We start from the raw sequence: 18,993 nt of genomic DNA, 5'->3' as shown, positions 1-18,993 counted from the left end.
TCTTTATTAGTGTGATCCAATCGATGTTATCATAAGTGTTCATTTTGTCGATGAGATCTTGACTGTAGTTTTGTAAAGTGTATGAGACAAGTTATTACTCATTATAAGTATAGTCTGCCCTGACACAACTTGAAACATCACCTCAATAAAAAATAATTGATCTCAACCTTACTGTTATCCAAACCATGACTTCATTACCAGTCATTGCGATTGTGTACTACAATAGTGTTATCACAACAACTCAACATGGGTCAACATTAGTAAGCAATGAACCAAAGATAGTTCCACTTAACAAAAACATGACACTTGATTCCTTGAAACAAGTTATTCAAAACAAGATTAGTCTACCATATGGTAAAGTGGTCAAGCACATCCATTATCGATACCCAATATCATTTGTTAGTGATTGTTTTTATTATAGGGCATGCAAGTTGCAAGATAATGATGATATAATCACTATGTTTTCTTTATTTGGGAACTCCATGACCTTACATGCATTGAGTTATATGTTACCATTGAGGATACACCCATACAGACATATGCACAACCACCACTAATTTTTGCAAGCTTTTGGAATTTGGAGGGTTCAGATGAATACCTTGATGAAGCAATGAACCTTGAATCGATTTTTGAAGAAAAAACCTCCTAAATAAGTTGATTGTTATGTTTATTATTTCATGATTTGTAGTCTTCATGTGTGTTGTTCATTTTGTATTACTATGTGTTTGCAGAGAGTTATGTCAAGTTTGTTATTTCGTTGTTGTTAATTTCTTAGTTTTGTAATAAAAATAGTTGTGATATTTAAAAAATGTTTTGTGAGAGTGCATCAAGGAATCCTTTTCTTTGTGTCAGGGTGTTAGGGAATCTAATGCTTTACATCAAGGTGTCAGGAAATTCTATGCTTTGCATCAGAGTGTTAGGGAATCCTTTGCTTTAATTCAAAATCTAACAAACGATGCAGATTGTATCTTAAAAATAAATGGTTAACATCAAGTCTAAGATTTTTCCTAAATATATAACGTGCATTCACTTTCATTTACATATTGACACAACACTTTCTTTCTCAATTAATTACTTTCAACTTTGCAAACACAATACACAACATGTCTTCCTCATCTACCCATTGGTTAATGCACTAAAATGGTCAAATAATGAAATTAGATGAATGGGATACATTTGAATGCCCCAATCCAATAGTGTTTACGTCAAAACGAGACATCACACTTAAAGCCTTAAGAAGTAGAATCCACCAAAAAGATTGAACTTCAACCACATGACTGAGTCGGTGATATCTCTTTTTGATACCCCTAACTAGTTGGACGCAAAATGCTCAAGTTTATGACAATCAAAATTGTTGATGACAACGACGTTAAAGGTATGGTTGATGTTATTTTCTAACATAAGGTTCTTTCATCTATTGAATTGTATATAAATACTGAACTAAATACGCTCCCTACCCTGATTTCTCAGCCAATACCTGATAACTAGTAAATATGAGTTATTTTTTATAATAAAAATATATTGAAAATATCTTTAAAATATTTATTTAGCAGTTATTTTTGGCTTAAATGATAAGAATTGATATTTTTATTATTTTTGACTTGTATATATGAAAAGGATGGATTAAAAGAGAAAAAAAATCAAGAAGATATCAAAAATATGAATAAGAAGATTTTCAGCATCAGGCCCAAGTCCACTCCAACAATTATAAGAAGAGAGTCAAGCCAAACAGAAAAGGGGAGTCTCACAACCCACACACTGGGTCTATTCCTTAGGGGAAACCCTTTTTCCTTGTTATCACCTTCTTCCATCCACCTCAACCCCCTAAAGTGTAAAAGACTCTTATGACTATAAGAGGCTAAATCCTTAGTTTGGGTCTGACTGGCCTAAAAAGCCAAAAGATGTATTGTACACTTTATATTTATCAATGCAAACAAGTGTTTTCTTTCCTATTATCCTTTCTTCCTTTTAATTTCATGCATTATTCATCCTTGCATCATCTTTAAGGGTTAGGTGCTCGAGAGAGGGTAATCGTTAATAGAAAAATAAGGAAGGTTTTGCATGCATCTGTTTTAGGAATTAGTCGCTCGAGAGAGGGTAATTTCTAATATAACTAAAAGGAAGGGGTATCTTAATAAAATCATTGTTAAACATAGAGTGATTGCATTATACCCATGCATCAAAGCAAACATTTAGAATTAGAACTTCATGCATTTTATCTATTGACTCTTTGCATAGACATTTGGGAGATAGATAGGTAAAATAGGCTTGTTATCGTGAGATATCAGGGGCAATTATTCTAATAGATGTGGGTAGGATAAATTCACCTGAATTGATAAAGAAAAATCATAAAATCATACATCCTAGGTAAACAAGGCAGGCTAGGTCCCAACATTATCACATCTTGAATTTATCTTTTTATCTTAATCTTTTACTCTTCTTATCTTATTTTTTATCTTCTATTTTTATCTTTAAATATTTATCTTATCTACTATATTTCTTTATATTTATTTTAAATTCTTTATCTATTGTTTTTAATTTGGGTTTGCATTAATCTAAGTACAAACAAAGTCCATGTGGATTCGACACTCGGACTTCCGAGTACTTTACTACTTCTCACAAATTTGGTACACTTACCAGCGAGTTAACAATACCTCATGAACTCCATTATTATTCATATCCTCAATCCAATTTTGCTCATGTATCAGATGCAACCCCATGATATACTCATGATGATTTCTACCAGCCGCCATTAGATTTAACCTAACCACAAGTATATGAATGGCAACCAACCACATCTTTTACACAACTTTTTTCCACACCATTTTCACCATTTCGTTAGCCTCACAATCATTTGGTCTTACTGAGGATCAACCTCATGCATATTTGAGTACCCTTAAAGCAGAGCCTATCCCATCAACTCAAGTAAATTTGTAGACTTTGGGTTACCTAACAAGAATTTGGCCACTTTAGCGACGATAAAGATGAAATTTTATGCAACCAACCCATGAAAAAACGTGATGAAGAGGCAGATCCTATACCTCCATCAATAACCATGCCACATGCCAGCACACATGCATAATGTTGACCTTGAATTTAATTTTCAATATTCTGAATACGGTCATATGTTGGATTGTAAAGAAGTCTAACATTCGATGGGAACCGTCTTTGAAAGGATGTGTTTTGAAACCAAAGAAGAAGTTTAACATGCTTTGTAAGAATATCATGTGAATCAAGGAGCTAATTACAATACCAAACTTTGAAATTTGACAAAGCTAATTTTCAAATGTAATGATAATGGATGTGTTTAAAGGTGCAGAGCAACATACATCCCTACAAGTAAGAAATAAGAAATTAGAAAGCTCCATGAACCTCATACATGTTCAAATCCTGTCATATCACAAGATCATAAAAAGTTATCTTACGTGCTCATCAGTAAAAATATTCACACATTGATCGACAATGATTCCTCAACTTCAATGTTAGTCTTGATAGCACATATCAAAAGTACTGATGGATACACTATGACTTACAGGAAAGCATCAGTGGCAAAGCAAAAGGCCATTGAAAACATTTATGGCAACTTGGAATAATCGTACCACGATTTACTAAGATTGTTGTAAGCTATGTAGACATATCTTCCTGGTATAGTCGTAGAGAAGGAAACAATGTCAATGCCCTCTGAACAAGGTCAAATAGTAGAGGGTGTTGTCAAATTCCATCATCTTTTTTGGATTTTTAGACCATGTTTCGTTAGGTTTCAATATTACAAGTCCTTTGTTCAAGTTAATGGAACTTAGTTGTACAAAAAGTACAAAGGGACTCTTCTTGTGGCAATTGGACAAGATGGAAACAACAAAATCCTACCAATAGCATTCGTCGTTGTCGAGGGTGAAACAATTGAAACTTGGTTCTTATTCTTCTTTAGCAATTTGAAGAGGCATGTCACACCACAAAATGGTATTTGTTTGATTTCAGACAAACATGAATCAATAAAAAAGGCTTACTCAAGATGAGCTAGTGGGTGGACATCGGAGAATTCTATGCATGTATTCTGCATAACATTGCATAAAATTACATAAGAAAGTACAAAAATAGTGACATAAAAAACTGATTATCAATATGGGTGAATGTCAAACTTTTTCTCTTCATAGTAAATATCACTTAATTATGTATTATTCACAATATTAAAATTATATGTTTTTAACTACTTAGCATATGCAAGGACATAGCCTACTTTCAACTACTAGTATAACAATTTGAAGGAAGAAGTAAATAGTGAATTAGTCATTAATGGGCTTACCTAGATTTTGCAAGAAAAATAGACTCTTGCATGGGATGGAGGGTGAGGATAGGGACACATGACCACCAATCTAGCTGAGTCAATCAACTCAGCACTCAAGAAAACAAGAAATCTTCCAATAAGTGCATTGGTCAATTGACTTATCTAAGGTGTAATAACCTATTCAACCAAAGTGGGAGAGAAGTCGAAGCAATGATTAGATCTGACCATGTTTATACTGCAATACTAAACATGGCTAGGGAAGATGCACAAAGAAAGACAAACTCTCATCATGTTCTTGAGTTCGATCGATGTCATACACGGTTCTTAGTGTAAGAGGCAATTAACACAAGAAAGGTGCAACCAACTAGAAATTTTACGGTTAGGCTAGATCAAAAGTGTTGTGATTGTAGTAAATTCCAAAATATACACATACTTTGCTCGCATGTCGTTGCTGCTTGTAAGCATACTCACCATGAGCATATGACTTACATAGATCCTGTGTACACATTGGAAAGTGTCTCAAATGTGTACAGAGCATTGTTTGACGAATTGTGCAATGAAACGTATTGGCCACAATGTCACAAACCACTAATCTAGCCCGACCAAACAATGTTAAAAAATTCTAAAGGTTGTCCAGTATCCTCTCATATACACACCAAAATGGATATCAAAGAACTTAGTTAGGCAAAAAGATGTTTTATGTGTCGCAACCTAGGTCACTAAAAAAATAAATGTCCTCATCGTTTGGAAGCTCAAGCCAACAACGTTAAAAACAAATTATTGTATTGTTTGTAATTCTATTCTAATTCATGTTAACTTAAATCCTTTTTTAGTTCAAGTAAATTTTTGGGGTAAGTACAAATTTTATTAACAACAAATTAATTTTTTTATAAAGGCACAAAAAATACAAAGGAATAACTAATAAAAGACATAAAAAAAATTACAAAACAAAAAACAAAATCAATTAAAAACAAATTATTGTATTGCTTGTAATTCTATTCTAATTCATGTTAACTTAAATCCTTTTGTAGTTCTACTAAATTTGTGGATTAAATACAAATTTTATTAACAATAAATTAGTTTTTCTTTTTTAGAAAGACAAAAAATACAAAGGAATAACTAATAAATGAAATAAAAAAATAATTACAAAACAATAACAAAAACAATTATCAATTTAAAAAAAAGAGTTAAGAAAAAAAATACAAAGAATAACTAATAAAGGAAATAAAAAATAATTAAAAAAAATCAAAACAAAAAATTATGAATTTAAAAAAATGAATTAAGAAATCGGTTCTTGGGTATGAAATTAAACCAATTTCCTAATACAATAAAATATATCATTTGTGTAAACATTTTTTAGTTTGTATTATTTGATTTATTTTTTTGTATTATTGGGAAAAAATTCTCTCAAACACGTAAAAAAATGTGACAAATATGATGCTCTCTTTCTTTTATTCATTATTATTATCTTTGCCCTCAAAATCTTTCCTTTTATTCATTGGTTTGTCTTGCCTCCACCACAAAGTCGTTGTCCAGATACTTAAGTGTTTGCCAACCAACTACTTGAGAATTCTCTAGTCATTTGCAAAGATACCTATTGCTTCTCTTCAAAGATTAAGAGTCTCAATCCCTGTTAGTTTGTTACTTTTATTGGTTTTCATTATTATAAATTGAAATGGGATACTTTATTGCTTGAGAATTGATTGAAATGTCATGTCATGCATCACCTTGAAATATGTTATACTTCATTGCTTTTGCCTTTTTCTTGGATGTGCATTCAACCAAGCACACCTTGGAAGTTGGAAGATATGTTTTATAATTGAAAAATTGATTTTCTTTTAAAATTTATGTAACCTTTATGATGTATCCATCTTAGAGCATGTTTGGATATGCATTGAAGGCCCTTGGATGCACGTATTTTATGGTCAAACATGGGAAGGTAAGTTGATCGGGATGTTTGGCTTCTCCGTTGTACGTGATTCACCTCGTCGATTTTGAAGCGAAGTAGGGTCATGGTTGCTTCTACATAAAGGTAAAATCGATTTCTATATTTGGGTCTCTAATTTCTCTTATTTGCTCTTCACCTAACCTTTGTCTAAACGAATCTCTATCATTCATTCAAATTAAACTTTTCACCCACCGATTAATGTTGATGGGCATTTGATGTTGTGTGTCTGTGTTTTGCCACCATTGCAAACTTGCGCATCTAATGGACATTAAATTTTAGTTTAGTTCCTTTCGTATTGGACAGTGTTAAGAAAATTTGTTTCAATTAATGTTGATAATTCCTTTTGTAGCATGGATTGCAACCTATCTTAGTTGTTGCAACGTGTTTTGTTACATTTGGGAGAGAAAAAATGGTTAAATATTTTTGTTCGAATGATTTGAATCAAAACAGATTGTTCATGTTGCAATTTATAGGTAACCAACTACCATTTGTCTTAGAGTCTATTTAACTTTGCTTATGTTCATTTGTCTCTACAAAAGACTCTCATTTTCTTTTGACTCTTTGGTAGTTCTTTGCTTTGATATTTTTTGTTATTTTCTAGTGTTTCCTAAATTTTTATGGTTCTGTGAGTGTCATTTTATTGCATTGGTTTCAACTTGTTACCTAGGTTCAACTTGGTGTAGAGGTTGTTGAGGTTGAGAAAAAAAAGTAAGTTAAAAACTATTACAATGTAAGTTTATTTTGATAAATATATACATGGTTTCTATTTTGTGTTGTCACAAGCATTGACCCATATCTCTGATAGTATCATCGATACTATATATATGACACTAGCAACTTTGGTTTTTGTTTTAGTTGACTAGTTTGTGTTGTTATACTATGATGTTGAATTATTGTTGTCATTGATAGTGTGGCTGACCGTTTTTGTTTTTAACCAAAAAAATTGGTGATGATTTTATGTATAAAAAGACATCACTTTTATAGAAATGGTTTTTTTTTTTATTATGAACCAAAAGTGCTACCGTGCATTTAGCCTCCAAGAAGATTCAATGGCTTTTAAACATGAAGCGGTGACATTTAAAGATATGGCTTTTGTTATATATTCTTTAATGTAGATGTGAATTTTAAAGATGTGGTTTTTTATTAGTGTATAAAGAATATCATTTGGTATTTTGTATAGTGCTATAGGAGAAAGAGATAATATAGAATTGGATATGACTTTTTTATTAGTATACTAGCACTCATGCATTTGAAACAATGCAATCATTTTGGCTAAAGTTTAGTGGACTATATAAATTAATAGCATTCCAGTGTTCTGAGATTGTATTGTCTCGAAGGCCATACATGTTAACCTCAAATAAATTAATAGTAATCATTTTCATTTTTTTTTAAATAAATTAATCACTAAAGACACAAACACAATTAAATACCAACATCGCTAACGCTTTTCATAATAAACAAGCTAGGTTTGTATATTGATACTTTTAGCAAATTATAGTTTCAAATCCTAAACAGATGAAAAATGATGCATTGCATTTCATTCAGTTCAGGCATTATGGTGGTCGGTGAATGCTTCACTAGCAACCTTAAAGTCACGAAAATGATATTATCAATTCTGCCTTTTTTATTGATGAATGGATTTCATACTTGTTCCACTAATAAAGAATATACCCATATTATTAACAATTAATAATGGAGTAGCTTCATTTGGTTAGTGTGATGATTGGCTTGTTATTAACAATCTTTATGGTTTTGGAGGGGTGATCATACTAAGAATATACCAAATAGTATTGTTGCATTGACATTTATCTCTTATTAATTCTGCATGTTAAAGTTTTGTTAAACATGCATCAAGAAAATTCTTTAATGTAGAATTATAAGTTCTGAGAAATAAAAATCTTCTTGGGACCTTAAAACACTTGAAGGCTTTATCATAGCATGCTAGGAATAAGTGTCCAAAGGAGAACCACTCGGTACAAGTTTTACCAAGAATGGGTGGAATGGAATTGCATCCAGGTTTAAGGAGTTGACTGGAAAAAATTATGCAAACCAAAGTTTAGGAACATGTTTGATAACCTTAGAAGAGAATCATGCGGATGATATAAACTATTTGGTAAAGAAACTAGTCTTGGAGGGGATAATGCCAAAAATATTGTTGATGAAAGTGATGAATAAAGGGAGAAAAAACAATTGGTATGTGTTACATAAATGTGTATTGTTGTAAGTCTAAGTTTTTTGTTTAGTGTATTTATCCTATGATAAATTCTGAATGTGTAGGAAAATCCTTTATATGGAAAATTTAATATCAAAGGACTTCCATTTGCTCACAAGTTGACTAAACTTTTTAAGGATGTAGTTGCTAATGGAAAGTTCCAATGGGCTCTCTCATTTGGGATATTGCCTGCTAGTGTTAAGGTTGATATGGATGATGGGTATCATCAAGTCTTAAGGGCATTGGCCTAGATTTAGAGAAAGACTCATGTGATAGTGAAAATGCATGTGTTGGTGCAACATATGCTTTTGGGGGAATTCATTTGAATGATTCACAAAGAACTGTTAGCCAAGGAATTGGTAGCCAAATGAGTAGGGCAAAAAGAAAGATAATTAATCACACTGCAAAGTTAAACAAGAAGAAGGAAATTACCTCTTTAAGAATACCAAATGCAGTTAGTGTGATTGTCGAACCATGTAAGTCACGCAATGAAGTTGGGGCAAATGCATCTATTCGGGAAGTGATGAATGAGCTTAAGACACTACCTGAATTACAAAAGGATTTACTACTTCATACACAATGTTGCAACCTGATGATGTTAAAGTCATCAAGAAAAATGTTTATTGTCATGCGAGGTTTAGATGGGCAAAGGATGCATTGACTTAGGATTGCAGTTAAAAATCATTTACCGTTCAAGATTACTAACTAGATGTGTGTATTAGGGATGCAATTAAAACCCCCTTACTATTATGTACTAGTGCTTGGATGTTTGCTTGTGGTGGTATGAGTCATGTTCTATTGAACTCATGTTATGTTTTTCTATCAAATTTGGTTATGTTTCTTAGTTGGCTTGTAACAAACCACATAATGTTTGGTAATGAACTTATGTTTTATCATGTGTATCTTGATATATTATATATTTTGTAATATTGTTTCTATACAAGTAAAAAATGATTGACTTGCTTGAACAATTTGAATCAAATACCAATGAAGATGATAAACTTATGGAGCAAGCATCTTATGTGGCTATGTTTATTGGTGAATATGCAATAAAACATCTATGTAAATAGCCATGTAGAACCAGTAAACAAACATGCCAAGCATGGGGGAAAGAAGTATTACAAAGTCATCATATTTGTTGTTATGAGATGTTTCATATGGAAAAACATCTTTTTTACAAGCTTTCCTCAAAATTGGTTGATCATGGTTTAAAGCCAACTAATTACATGCAATGTTTTTAACACATGGTTGGCCATGCGGAAGGAAATAGGAACCTTCAAGATAGGTTTCGATACTCTGGAGAAACTGTAAGCAGACATCTCCATAAGGTATTACCTGCTTTCCTTAAGTTGTTTATGGAATATATTAGGCCACTATATCCTTTGTTTCGTGACAGTCATGCCAAAATAGAAAATGATACATGATATTGACTATTTTTTATGAATGTCAAGCTAGATTTATTGGAAAAAATGGTATTCCAACACAAAATATAATGGTTGTATGTGATTGAAACATGTGTTTTACTTTTGTATTAGCTGGATGGGAAGGTACTGCCCACGATGCTTGATTCTTTGATCATGCTCTCACGACTTTTAACATGAATATTCTACATCCTCCTCAAGGTATTATTTTTTGTATCACTGTAATTGAATTTTATTCTCATTTAAATTTTTTTATACATATTTTTATCTTTCTCAACATGTAAATATTATTTGGTAGATGTTGGCTATCCAACACCAATGGGATCTGTTGGTCCTTACGGATGTGAATGCTACCACCTTCCTGATTTTAGACGTAGATCTAGGTTTGTAAATAATAATGAATTTTTCAATTATTATCACTCCAATTTAAGGTGCACAATTGAAAGAACTTTTTGAGCATGGAAGAACATATTTGCAATCTTGTAATGCATGCTTAAGTACAAATTTGAAACAAAAGTGCAAATAGTTTGTGCAACGATGACTATACATAAATTTATTAGAAGGAATGTTGAGAGTAATATTGATTTTACAGTTATGAAGATGAAGGCATAAGTCTTGACTAAGGTGATAATTACTAGAGTGCAATTAACTTGGACCAAACCCAAGTTGTAAACACCATTTCTTCAGCTCAGATGGTTGTGTTTGAGATTCAATACGAGATAAAATTATACAATCTTAAATCAAAATTAGTATTATTGTGGTCAAACAAAATTATATTATAATAAGAATTATTGATATTTTTTATATTTTTTTATTGTTATGTTAATTTAGATTGTAAGTTTTTATTTAGGAGATGCATTTTATTTCACAAGCTAATATTTTAATTATTAATTTTATTATAAAAACTTATTATAAACCTACCTATTTATTTTAAATTAATAAGCAACATGTCAATATAACAATAAATAATAAATAAGAATATACCAAGCATGTACAAATAACTAAAATCCATTTTAATAATTACATACTTAAAATCAATTTTGATTCAAAGTATCCAAACAACATTTAAAAAAAAATCAATTTTATAATATTTGTTACCTAAACAAAAATCACATTACCATATAATCAATCAATTATGTAATTAATTTCATTCAAAATCAATTTAATTTTATGACCACTAATCCAAACATGCACTTAATGCTTTTTGAGAAATAAATTATCAATTATATTGGCATTTCATTTGAAAATGTTACATATAAATTGAATGAGGCGATAATTTAAAATGATCTCTTGTTTTTTATATAAATATTATTCTTTTTATAAATCTTATTTAATATATTATATAAAATTAATAAATTACTATTTAATTAATATCGATATCACTTGAATCATTAAACTTAGAACCCGTGTCGTATTCGGTTCAATAATTAATCCGATTTTGAAAATATTATTCAATATATAAAAACTCAGAGTTACGGTATAACAAGATAAAAACAAAACTAAGGCTTCCTTTAGGATATTGGGAACGAAGATTGACAAATATAATAATAGATGATGGAGAAAGTAAAAAGTTAATTTCTTTCAAAATCAATTTAATTTTTGTCTAATAAAAACGTGAATCACACCCTATAAAAATCATTTTATGAGAGTTAAAAGCAGCAAAGAATTGAAACACAACAGAAATCAAACTCGTGTGCTTCTCAATTCAAACCCAATAACAAAACATCAAACCTCAAATACTATATAGCACAAATTTATCCAAATCAAACTCGGTCTGAACTTGAACTAACAAAAAAACAACACATATAAAAATCTATGCATTCCTGAAATTGTTTTTAAAAATTGTTTTCCCGATCCCAAGAAGAGATGATATGACTCATTTGATTTAGAAAACGGTGTCGTGTCTCTCCCTCTCTCTGTGTTCCAAAACCCAAAATCCCATTCCGGCTACGATTGCCACGCTGGTGTTTAATTTAAAAAGGGGCGTCGTAGCACCAGCAACATAGGGTTAGGGTTAGGGTTAGGGTTTTGACGCATCGATTGTGGTCAAAATGGAGGCAGAGATGGATCACTACGCGGTGCTAGGGTTACCGTCCGGCGAAGAAGGCGCGAAACTAACGGAGAAAGAAATCAACAAGGCCTACCGATGGAAAGCTCTCGAATTGCACCCCGACAAGAGGCCCGACGACCCCAACGCCGCCGCCAACTTCCAACAGCTCCGCACCTCGTACGACATCCTCAGGGACGACAAGGCCCGCAAGTTGTTCGACGACCTCTTGCGCGTCAAGCGAGAGCGCGAGCTCCGCAATTTGCAGCGCGACGGAAAGCGCCGCAAGATGGTCTCCGATCTCGAGCGCCGGGAGCGCGACGCCAACGCCCCCGACCCCGCCGCGAAGGAGCGCGAAGAGGAGGCCAGGATTGCGAGGCAACTCAAGGAGGAGATCGCGAGGATTCGTGCTATGCACGGGAAGAAGGAGGAGGCACCGGCGGCGGCGCCGGCGAAGGAGAAGGATAGTGGCGGTAGTAGTGGAGTGGATCAAGAGAAGGTTCTGAAGGTTTCGTGGGAGAAGGTGGGTGAGGATTATTCGGCTGATAAGTTGAGGGAATTGTTCTCCAAGTTTGGTGAAGTGGAAGATGTTGTCATCAAGGGGAGTAAGAAGAAGGGTTCTGCTCTCGTTGTTATGGCCATTAAAGAAGGAGCTGTAAGTTTCTATCTTTCAATCTTTATTTCATAAGGTTTTAGAAAACCGTCCGTGGCCACAATTTGGATAGCAATATCAAGTTTTCTAGGGTGTTTGCATCCACAATTGGGGCTGTATTTGTCTGTACTGTAGTTTCCCACATTGTAAAAAATCGTGGCTAAATCGCGACCGCAATCTAAACGTTGTTTTTTAGAGATGGAATTTTTAGGAGAAATAATTGAAAACAGAGCTTATTCCAATTGTGTTGATTCATTCAATTATCTGTGGCATACTAATTTGTAATTGTGTCCTTATCCAGGTTGCTGCTACTGGGAGTGTGATTGGTCATCTTGCCAATCCGTTGCTGGTTGTACCTCTTAAACCAGCATCTGTGGCTGATTCTTCGAGCGTTCCAAAATCTGCTGAAACCACCAGGATGAGTAATCTGGTTGGTGCTGGGTATCAAGCTTTTGAGGATTCTGTTCTGAAGAAACTGCAAAAGGTTTGTCGTTTGCTTGTTCCATTTTCACGGTTTTAATTGTTTTAAGATGTTGCTCCGTTGTTTCTTTTATTGAGTTAATTGCTTCAACATAGTTTTATGATGTGAAAAAGTATGGTTTGGTATCTTTTTACTGCAGTTGGATTTCAGCTTCCTGTTATATAACTTTTTTGTCTTTTCTGTTACTTGTATAGTGAAATGGTTATCCAAGTATCTTGTGTTGTGATTTTCTAATAGTTTTTTTAAGTTCAATTTAATGCACCGTCAGTGCAAGACAGTTTTACGCTGTCATTTAATGTTGCCACATCATTTAGTTAAATTTATTTTTGAAACTCTTTCACACTAACAATGCATCAAATTTAAACTCTTTTAGGTAATTATCTTGTTGACTCATTCAATACTGTCAAATAGCCGCTACAGTGCTATTGCATTGCGAAATTCCTCGGATCTGTGACCACTGCAGAAATGGACGCCATGTCTTCAATTTTATTACCTGAAGCCTATATCAGTCCAAATCTGAAACACTAGTACTTATGATGTTTGGATGATGGAACTACTCACGGATAAAATCCTATATCTCTACTTTTCTAATTTAGTTTTATTAGTTGTTGCCATTCTTTTGTAATGAAGTTCAATTGAACCTAAGAAAGGCATAATTGGACCCTGATAAGTGCAAAGGAGAGTAACAACTTAAAATGAGTTATTCTCTAAGCTTAAGAACTTGGCAGAGATCAGTTCTGAATGTTTTTCCTTTAGTTTTGATGAATAAACTGTTCTCTGTATAATCTGTGTTCCTATGCCTCCCAACATTTTTTGACACCTGTCACTGATATCGTACCTGTTTTCTTGACTTATTTCTCTGTGCAGGCTGCGGAAAAGCAAAGATGATGCTGTCAGAATGATAATCATAAGATTCAATTGTTTGGCATGGTCATCCCCAGTTCTATTTATTAGGTACTGAAATTACCATTGTCATTAATGATTCATCATTAGTGATCTGTCAACCGGAGTCTTTGTATCCAGATATACTAATTGAGGAGTAGTATACTAGAGAATGTATGTTTACTGTGGATTTTTTAAGTCATCTTTTAGTTGTTCTTGGCCACCTTGCTCAATGAAATAATATTTTATGGTACAAACTTTATGATTCTCTTGCAGAACTGTAAATGGTTCATGGGTGCAGAAGTTTACTAAACAATCCAAAATTTCAAGTACTGTACATTCTCTGGCCTAAGGCTGAAGTTTGATATGATCTTATCTGTATTTTTTGTTGTGTTAATTGGTTGAAAACTTGAAATTTAGTAAGATCTGCATTAAATGTTTTTTTGCTACACTGCAAGCATGGTTTTTCAAGGTGAAAAAAATTAATTGAAGATCTGATGATGCTGTGTGAGAATGAATAGAAAGATATTAAAGTGTCTCTATAGAATAGCTGGAGCTTCAAAATTCATTACTCAGTAGGTGAAATAATTTGTTGTTTGACAGAAAGTATTATTTTTTGTACTGCAGAATCTATATTTATGAATGTTATTGTTTTTTTTTTTAAGCTAAGGAACTTGGTTTGGCCATAAATCATGATAGTAATAAAGTTGTGAACTTGGTTGAAAAGGGTTGACATGTTCTTGAGTGGTCTTGTTTCATATGCACGAATTGGTGTTTATAATGTATCTTTTTTTAATTCTCTAGCTAGACTGTTAAAGATCAATGAAAAAGGTGGCTGAAAATTGAGTTATTATAGTTAGATTAGTCCATCATTTTAACTAAGTCTTGGGAAAGTTCTTGTTAAAGATCAATGAAAAAGTTAAGTTGGCTGAAAATTGAGGTTATTACAGTTGGATTAGTCCTCCATTTTAACTAAGTCTTGGAAAGTTCTCGTTCCAATTTCTCAATGTGGATATGAATGAAATTGCAGCATAAATATGAGTTTCCTGCTATATTGAATGCTAATAGAAGTAGGGCTTATAGAAATTTGATTTAACTATGATGTAGAATGGTTAGAAGACTGAGTCCTGTGGATTCGGGATTTCAGCTTTCTATTTATTAGAATTATTTTAATCCTTCTCTAGTCATAACTTGTAAGAATGAGAAATTTTTTATTAAGTTTCTGCATGATGTTAAGAATGAACATTTGTAATGTTTTAAGTCATAACACTGGTTTCAATTGTGGTACTGTTACCTTAGGAGTAGGACAATTGATTAGTAGTGTTTATTGGTATGATTCTCAGGTTTGACTGCTTAGGAGACTGTTTATAACTCTTGCTATGTGAAATCAAATGGTGGGGTCTATAAATCAAATCTGACTAATAAAAGTATAAAAGCCTTGTAAAACATTTTCAATTCCAAATAGGCAGGAGAGAGAGGTAGAGTTGAATTGTAGGAATAGGTTAGATTGAGGAGTGCTAGTAACACATTGTATTTAACAATTAACAAATTGCAAGTAATTCATTAAATAAGATCTGTGACCCACAATTCTGTAATTTCCAATAAACTTTAACCAATTCTCTTTTAGGAAATAATGATTGTTATTACAGTTAATGACCAAAAGATTAACTCCATTTAATTACAATCTATGTACGAATGCTACTGCTTAAAAAACGCATGCCTTGGAATCAATAAAATGGTCATTTAATAATCCGCTGTATTAGTGAGGGTGTCACAGGTTTGACAAGGATTATATATGTTAGTACTAACTGATCTTTAGCTGATTTGTTCTACTTGATTTATTCTCAGGAGTCTACAACCTCTGGTGATATAATTGAAGGAAATTTCCTTTTGATGAAAACCATAAACTGAAAATTGAATCAGTTGTTTGGTTTTAATGTCATCCGGGGTCTATGCCAAATGCTGTTGGGTTATTAACAGAGAAAACCAATACTACTGTGCAAGCAGATGGAAAGTCAGAGACCATTGATTCCCACGATTGCTTAAATTTTAGTCTCAGTCAAGTCCTGTGTGCTTGCTTATTAGTTTGGAATTCGTTCTGCTATCAGCATGCAGCACTTAAATGGGAATGGAACTCGGATTAAGCCCAAATTCTAAGAACACGCATTTGGCTAAGCTCACTCAATGTGCTGGACGATGCGCTATATAGTGCAATTACGATAGTAACTATTAATTGGACACAGGAATATTTGGCATTTTGCAAGAACAATAAATAGTTGTATATATAGCTTTAGAACGTGTGTCAAGTATCATGGTTGTAGAATTATCGTCACTACTCATTCTTGTTCGATCATCTGTGTCGGCTGCGAGGCTTTCTAAAAGTGCCATTTATACTGGTGATTATGACTCTGTATCATCATCATTATTTTTTTTTCTGGTTTACATATCAAATAATCCATGGATTGACGAGTGAAAGACAAACCTGAAAGGTGCAATACCAAATCAATAACCTTTGGAATTGGAACCAAGAAACTAAAGCAAAAATGGACATAACGGAGGGAATTACACTTCAGTCAATCAATTACTAAAAACGTACGTGTCTAGATCTTTAGGCGTTGATATTGACCAGTAACCAGTGATAAGTATCGATGTTTGTTTGAAGCATTTGGTGAACGAACGGGTGAACAAATCAGGTAATTAGTTCATTTCAATTTGTAAGACATGTATAAATTCATTTGGAGAAAACTAGTTCTTTTTTAGTCCAAGTAGATAATTAATTGGACATGGTTTTTCAATAAATTTTAATTTAATAAAATATGATTAAAAATATAATTTCTCTTACGTGTCATAAATTTTCAATTTTTATGTACAGAGGCCAAATTGAAAATCTGCGGCATGTATTGGGATTAAATTATATGTTTAACCTAGAAATATTTTTTTTAGATCACATAATGCTTAATGCTAATTTATAATTTATAAATACTCACATATGAATTTTTGTTATTTAGATTATTTTTGTTACTTACATGACATTATAGTATATTAATAATATTAATTTAATATCATTATTTGAAGATTTCACCTATATCTTTTTTTTATGCCAGTCTATTATATAATTAATATTTAAAATGTTTAATTTTTGTGAGTTGAATTGCAATTAAACCAATGTAAGGGAAATTAGTATTTCACCTATTATTCAACGATCAATCTGATTTTTAAAAGAGTGGTTTGCAGTCTTACAGGACTTGATAAAAGTGTACTAAACAAGTGCTTTGTAAGACTTAAAAGTGATAAACGATGAAAACATTTTTGGTTGAAAACTATTATCTAAAGTTTTTGGAATACTGAGTTTATTGGATAGACAGATATCACAATGCATTGAAAATGTTTGTCACTACATTTCTTCGCCTTTTGGGTTTATAAACTGGAACGGGGAGTTAATCAATTTTCCCCTTCCCTCTATATTAGCCGATATGATTCTCTCACCTTTGTATTGAAAGATTTGCACATTGCATGTTGGCTAAGGGGAATACAGGTAATTGGATTCCGATATCTATGGGTAGAAATGGACCAAAGATCTCTTTTATTTTTTTGTTGATGCTAAAATATTGGTGGCAGAGGCTTTGAGCATCATGTGGGTGTGATTAATTTAAGGATATGCTTCATTCCTTCTATATCTGGACAAAAAGTTAATAATAATAAATCCAAACTTTATTTCTTTTTCTTGAAAATGTGGATCAGGACAGACATAGCTTTCTAAGTAATGCATTGGGTTTTTAGGTAACTTATAATATTGGTCCTTATCTAATTCATGTCTCCAAAGTAAGCATGCGATCTTTTTTTTCAACAAAAAAAAAGTAAACAAGCAATATTCTTATGCTACTCACATTGATAAGAATATTGCCTGGTTAAATGTTTACAAATATTTAATCCAAGTTGAGGTAGAAGCTAGAGACAAAGCGTGAGTTTGGTCATTGTGCGTTCAAAAGAGAAATTCATGTCATAACAATGGTAAAAATGTAGAGGCTAAAAAACTTGATGAGTAGGAAATTTAAAGTTAATCTAGTGGTGAAGGGAGAAGAAAACTGAGGAGAGATCATGGATTTAAATTTTTTGGTTGATAAAAATTAACAATATTAACAACTAATATTTCTTGATAAAAAAAATTGATGAAATTAAATGTCAAATATTTACTAAGATTTTGATATATTTTGGCATTTTTTCTGGTTAACGTGGAACTTAGAATTTTTTTCTAATATGGTTTTTGAAAATGTGGATCAAGCTTCTGTTTATTGGAGAATTTTTTTTTTTTGTGTTACTGTCTGAATGTTATTGAAAGATAGAAATTCCTTTATTTTGCAATATAAATCTAAATTAGAGATGCCAGAGACTGTTACCCATCACATTTTGCGTTACGGGAATATGATCACCTATAACTTTATGTCCTCATCTAAAGAATCGTCTTGGAATGAAGCTTTCATTGCCTTGAAGTCTCAAACGGGATAACTACCTTAAACTTATTGTAGTTAGGCCTGCTTACAAGCCTAGTGATGTTACTGCATGCATGTGGTGGGTGGTCTTGTCCATGAGTCTTAAGATGTTCTTATAGCATGTTTTATAGGTAATTTGGGAAATTGCTCATCTGTAAAAGCAGAATTGTGGGCTCTCTTGCCAGCTTGCGTCTTATAAGTTAAGGGACATGAAGCTTCATAGGTAGATTATTGAATTGGATTCAAATATTAAAATTCATCTTACAAATTCAGATTGTGATTCTTCTCACCATGCGTTATGTTACAAAATAGGATGTTCATTAATGTTAATCATATTTTAGAGGGCTAATAGATGCGTGGATCTTCTCAATAATATGGTGTATATGCTAAACCTATTGAAGCTCTTTCAGAGGGAGGGAGGATTCTATGGCATTTAATGTTTTCCTATGGAATATGGCGATTTGTTATTTTTTTCGGCCTTTATGCCCCATTTATTAATTAAAAATGCGATTTTTTCTAATCACAATTCACGGGTGATTAGTTCAGGTTATATATATTATTCCATTCTTCTTAAA

The 18,993-nt window shown here is 32.5% G+C and overlaps 1 protein-coding gene across 3 annotated transcripts; it reads left to right on the top strand.

Moving 5' to 3' along the window:
- The first annotated feature begins 11,509 nt into the window (after window positions 1-11,509).
- LOC100793225 (dnaJ homolog subfamily C member 17) lies at window positions 11,510-16,276 on the top strand. 3 transcript variants are annotated; one of them, XM_041013216.1, is made up of 4 exons: window positions 11,510-12,568; window positions 12,867-13,049; window positions 13,914-14,000; window positions 15,777-16,276. In XM_041013216.1, exons 1-3 carry the CDS (start codon window positions 11,918-11,920, stop codon window positions 13,932-13,934), a joined length of 855 nt encoding a protein of 284 aa, XP_040869150.1. In that variant the 5' UTR covers window positions 11,510-11,917; the 3' UTR covers window positions 13,935-14,000; window positions 15,777-16,276. The 3 variants fall into 3 exon arrangements, with proteins under 3 accessions (XP_040869150.1, XP_003555857.1, XP_040869149.1); XM_003555809.5 differs by having other exon boundaries at window positions 11,529-12,568; window positions 13,914-14,257; XM_041013215.1 differs by having other exon boundaries at window positions 11,531-12,568; window positions 12,867-14,000.
- The last annotated feature ends 2,717 nt before the right edge of the window (window positions 16,277-18,993 follow it).

Source organism: Glycine max, chromosome 20, assembly GCF_000004515.6.
Source record: "Glycine max cultivar Williams 82 chromosome 20, Glycine_max_v4.0, whole genome shotgun sequence".
Taxonomy (NCBI): domain Eukaryota; kingdom Viridiplantae; phylum Streptophyta; class Magnoliopsida; order Fabales; family Fabaceae; genus Glycine; species Glycine max.
This window is presented reverse-complemented; position numbering and strand designations above follow the sequence as displayed.

Excerpts from the sequence above, each read along its gene's own strand:
- LOC100793225 (XM_041013215.1), top strand. The coding sequence starts at position 11,918 with ATGGAGGCAGAGATGGATCACTACGCGGTGCTAGGGTTACCGTCCGGC. Across the intron at positions 12,569-12,866 it reads TGGCCATTAAAGAAGGAGCT|GTTGCTGCTACTGGGAGTGT; the intron begins GTAAGTTTCTAT and ends GTCCTTATCCAG.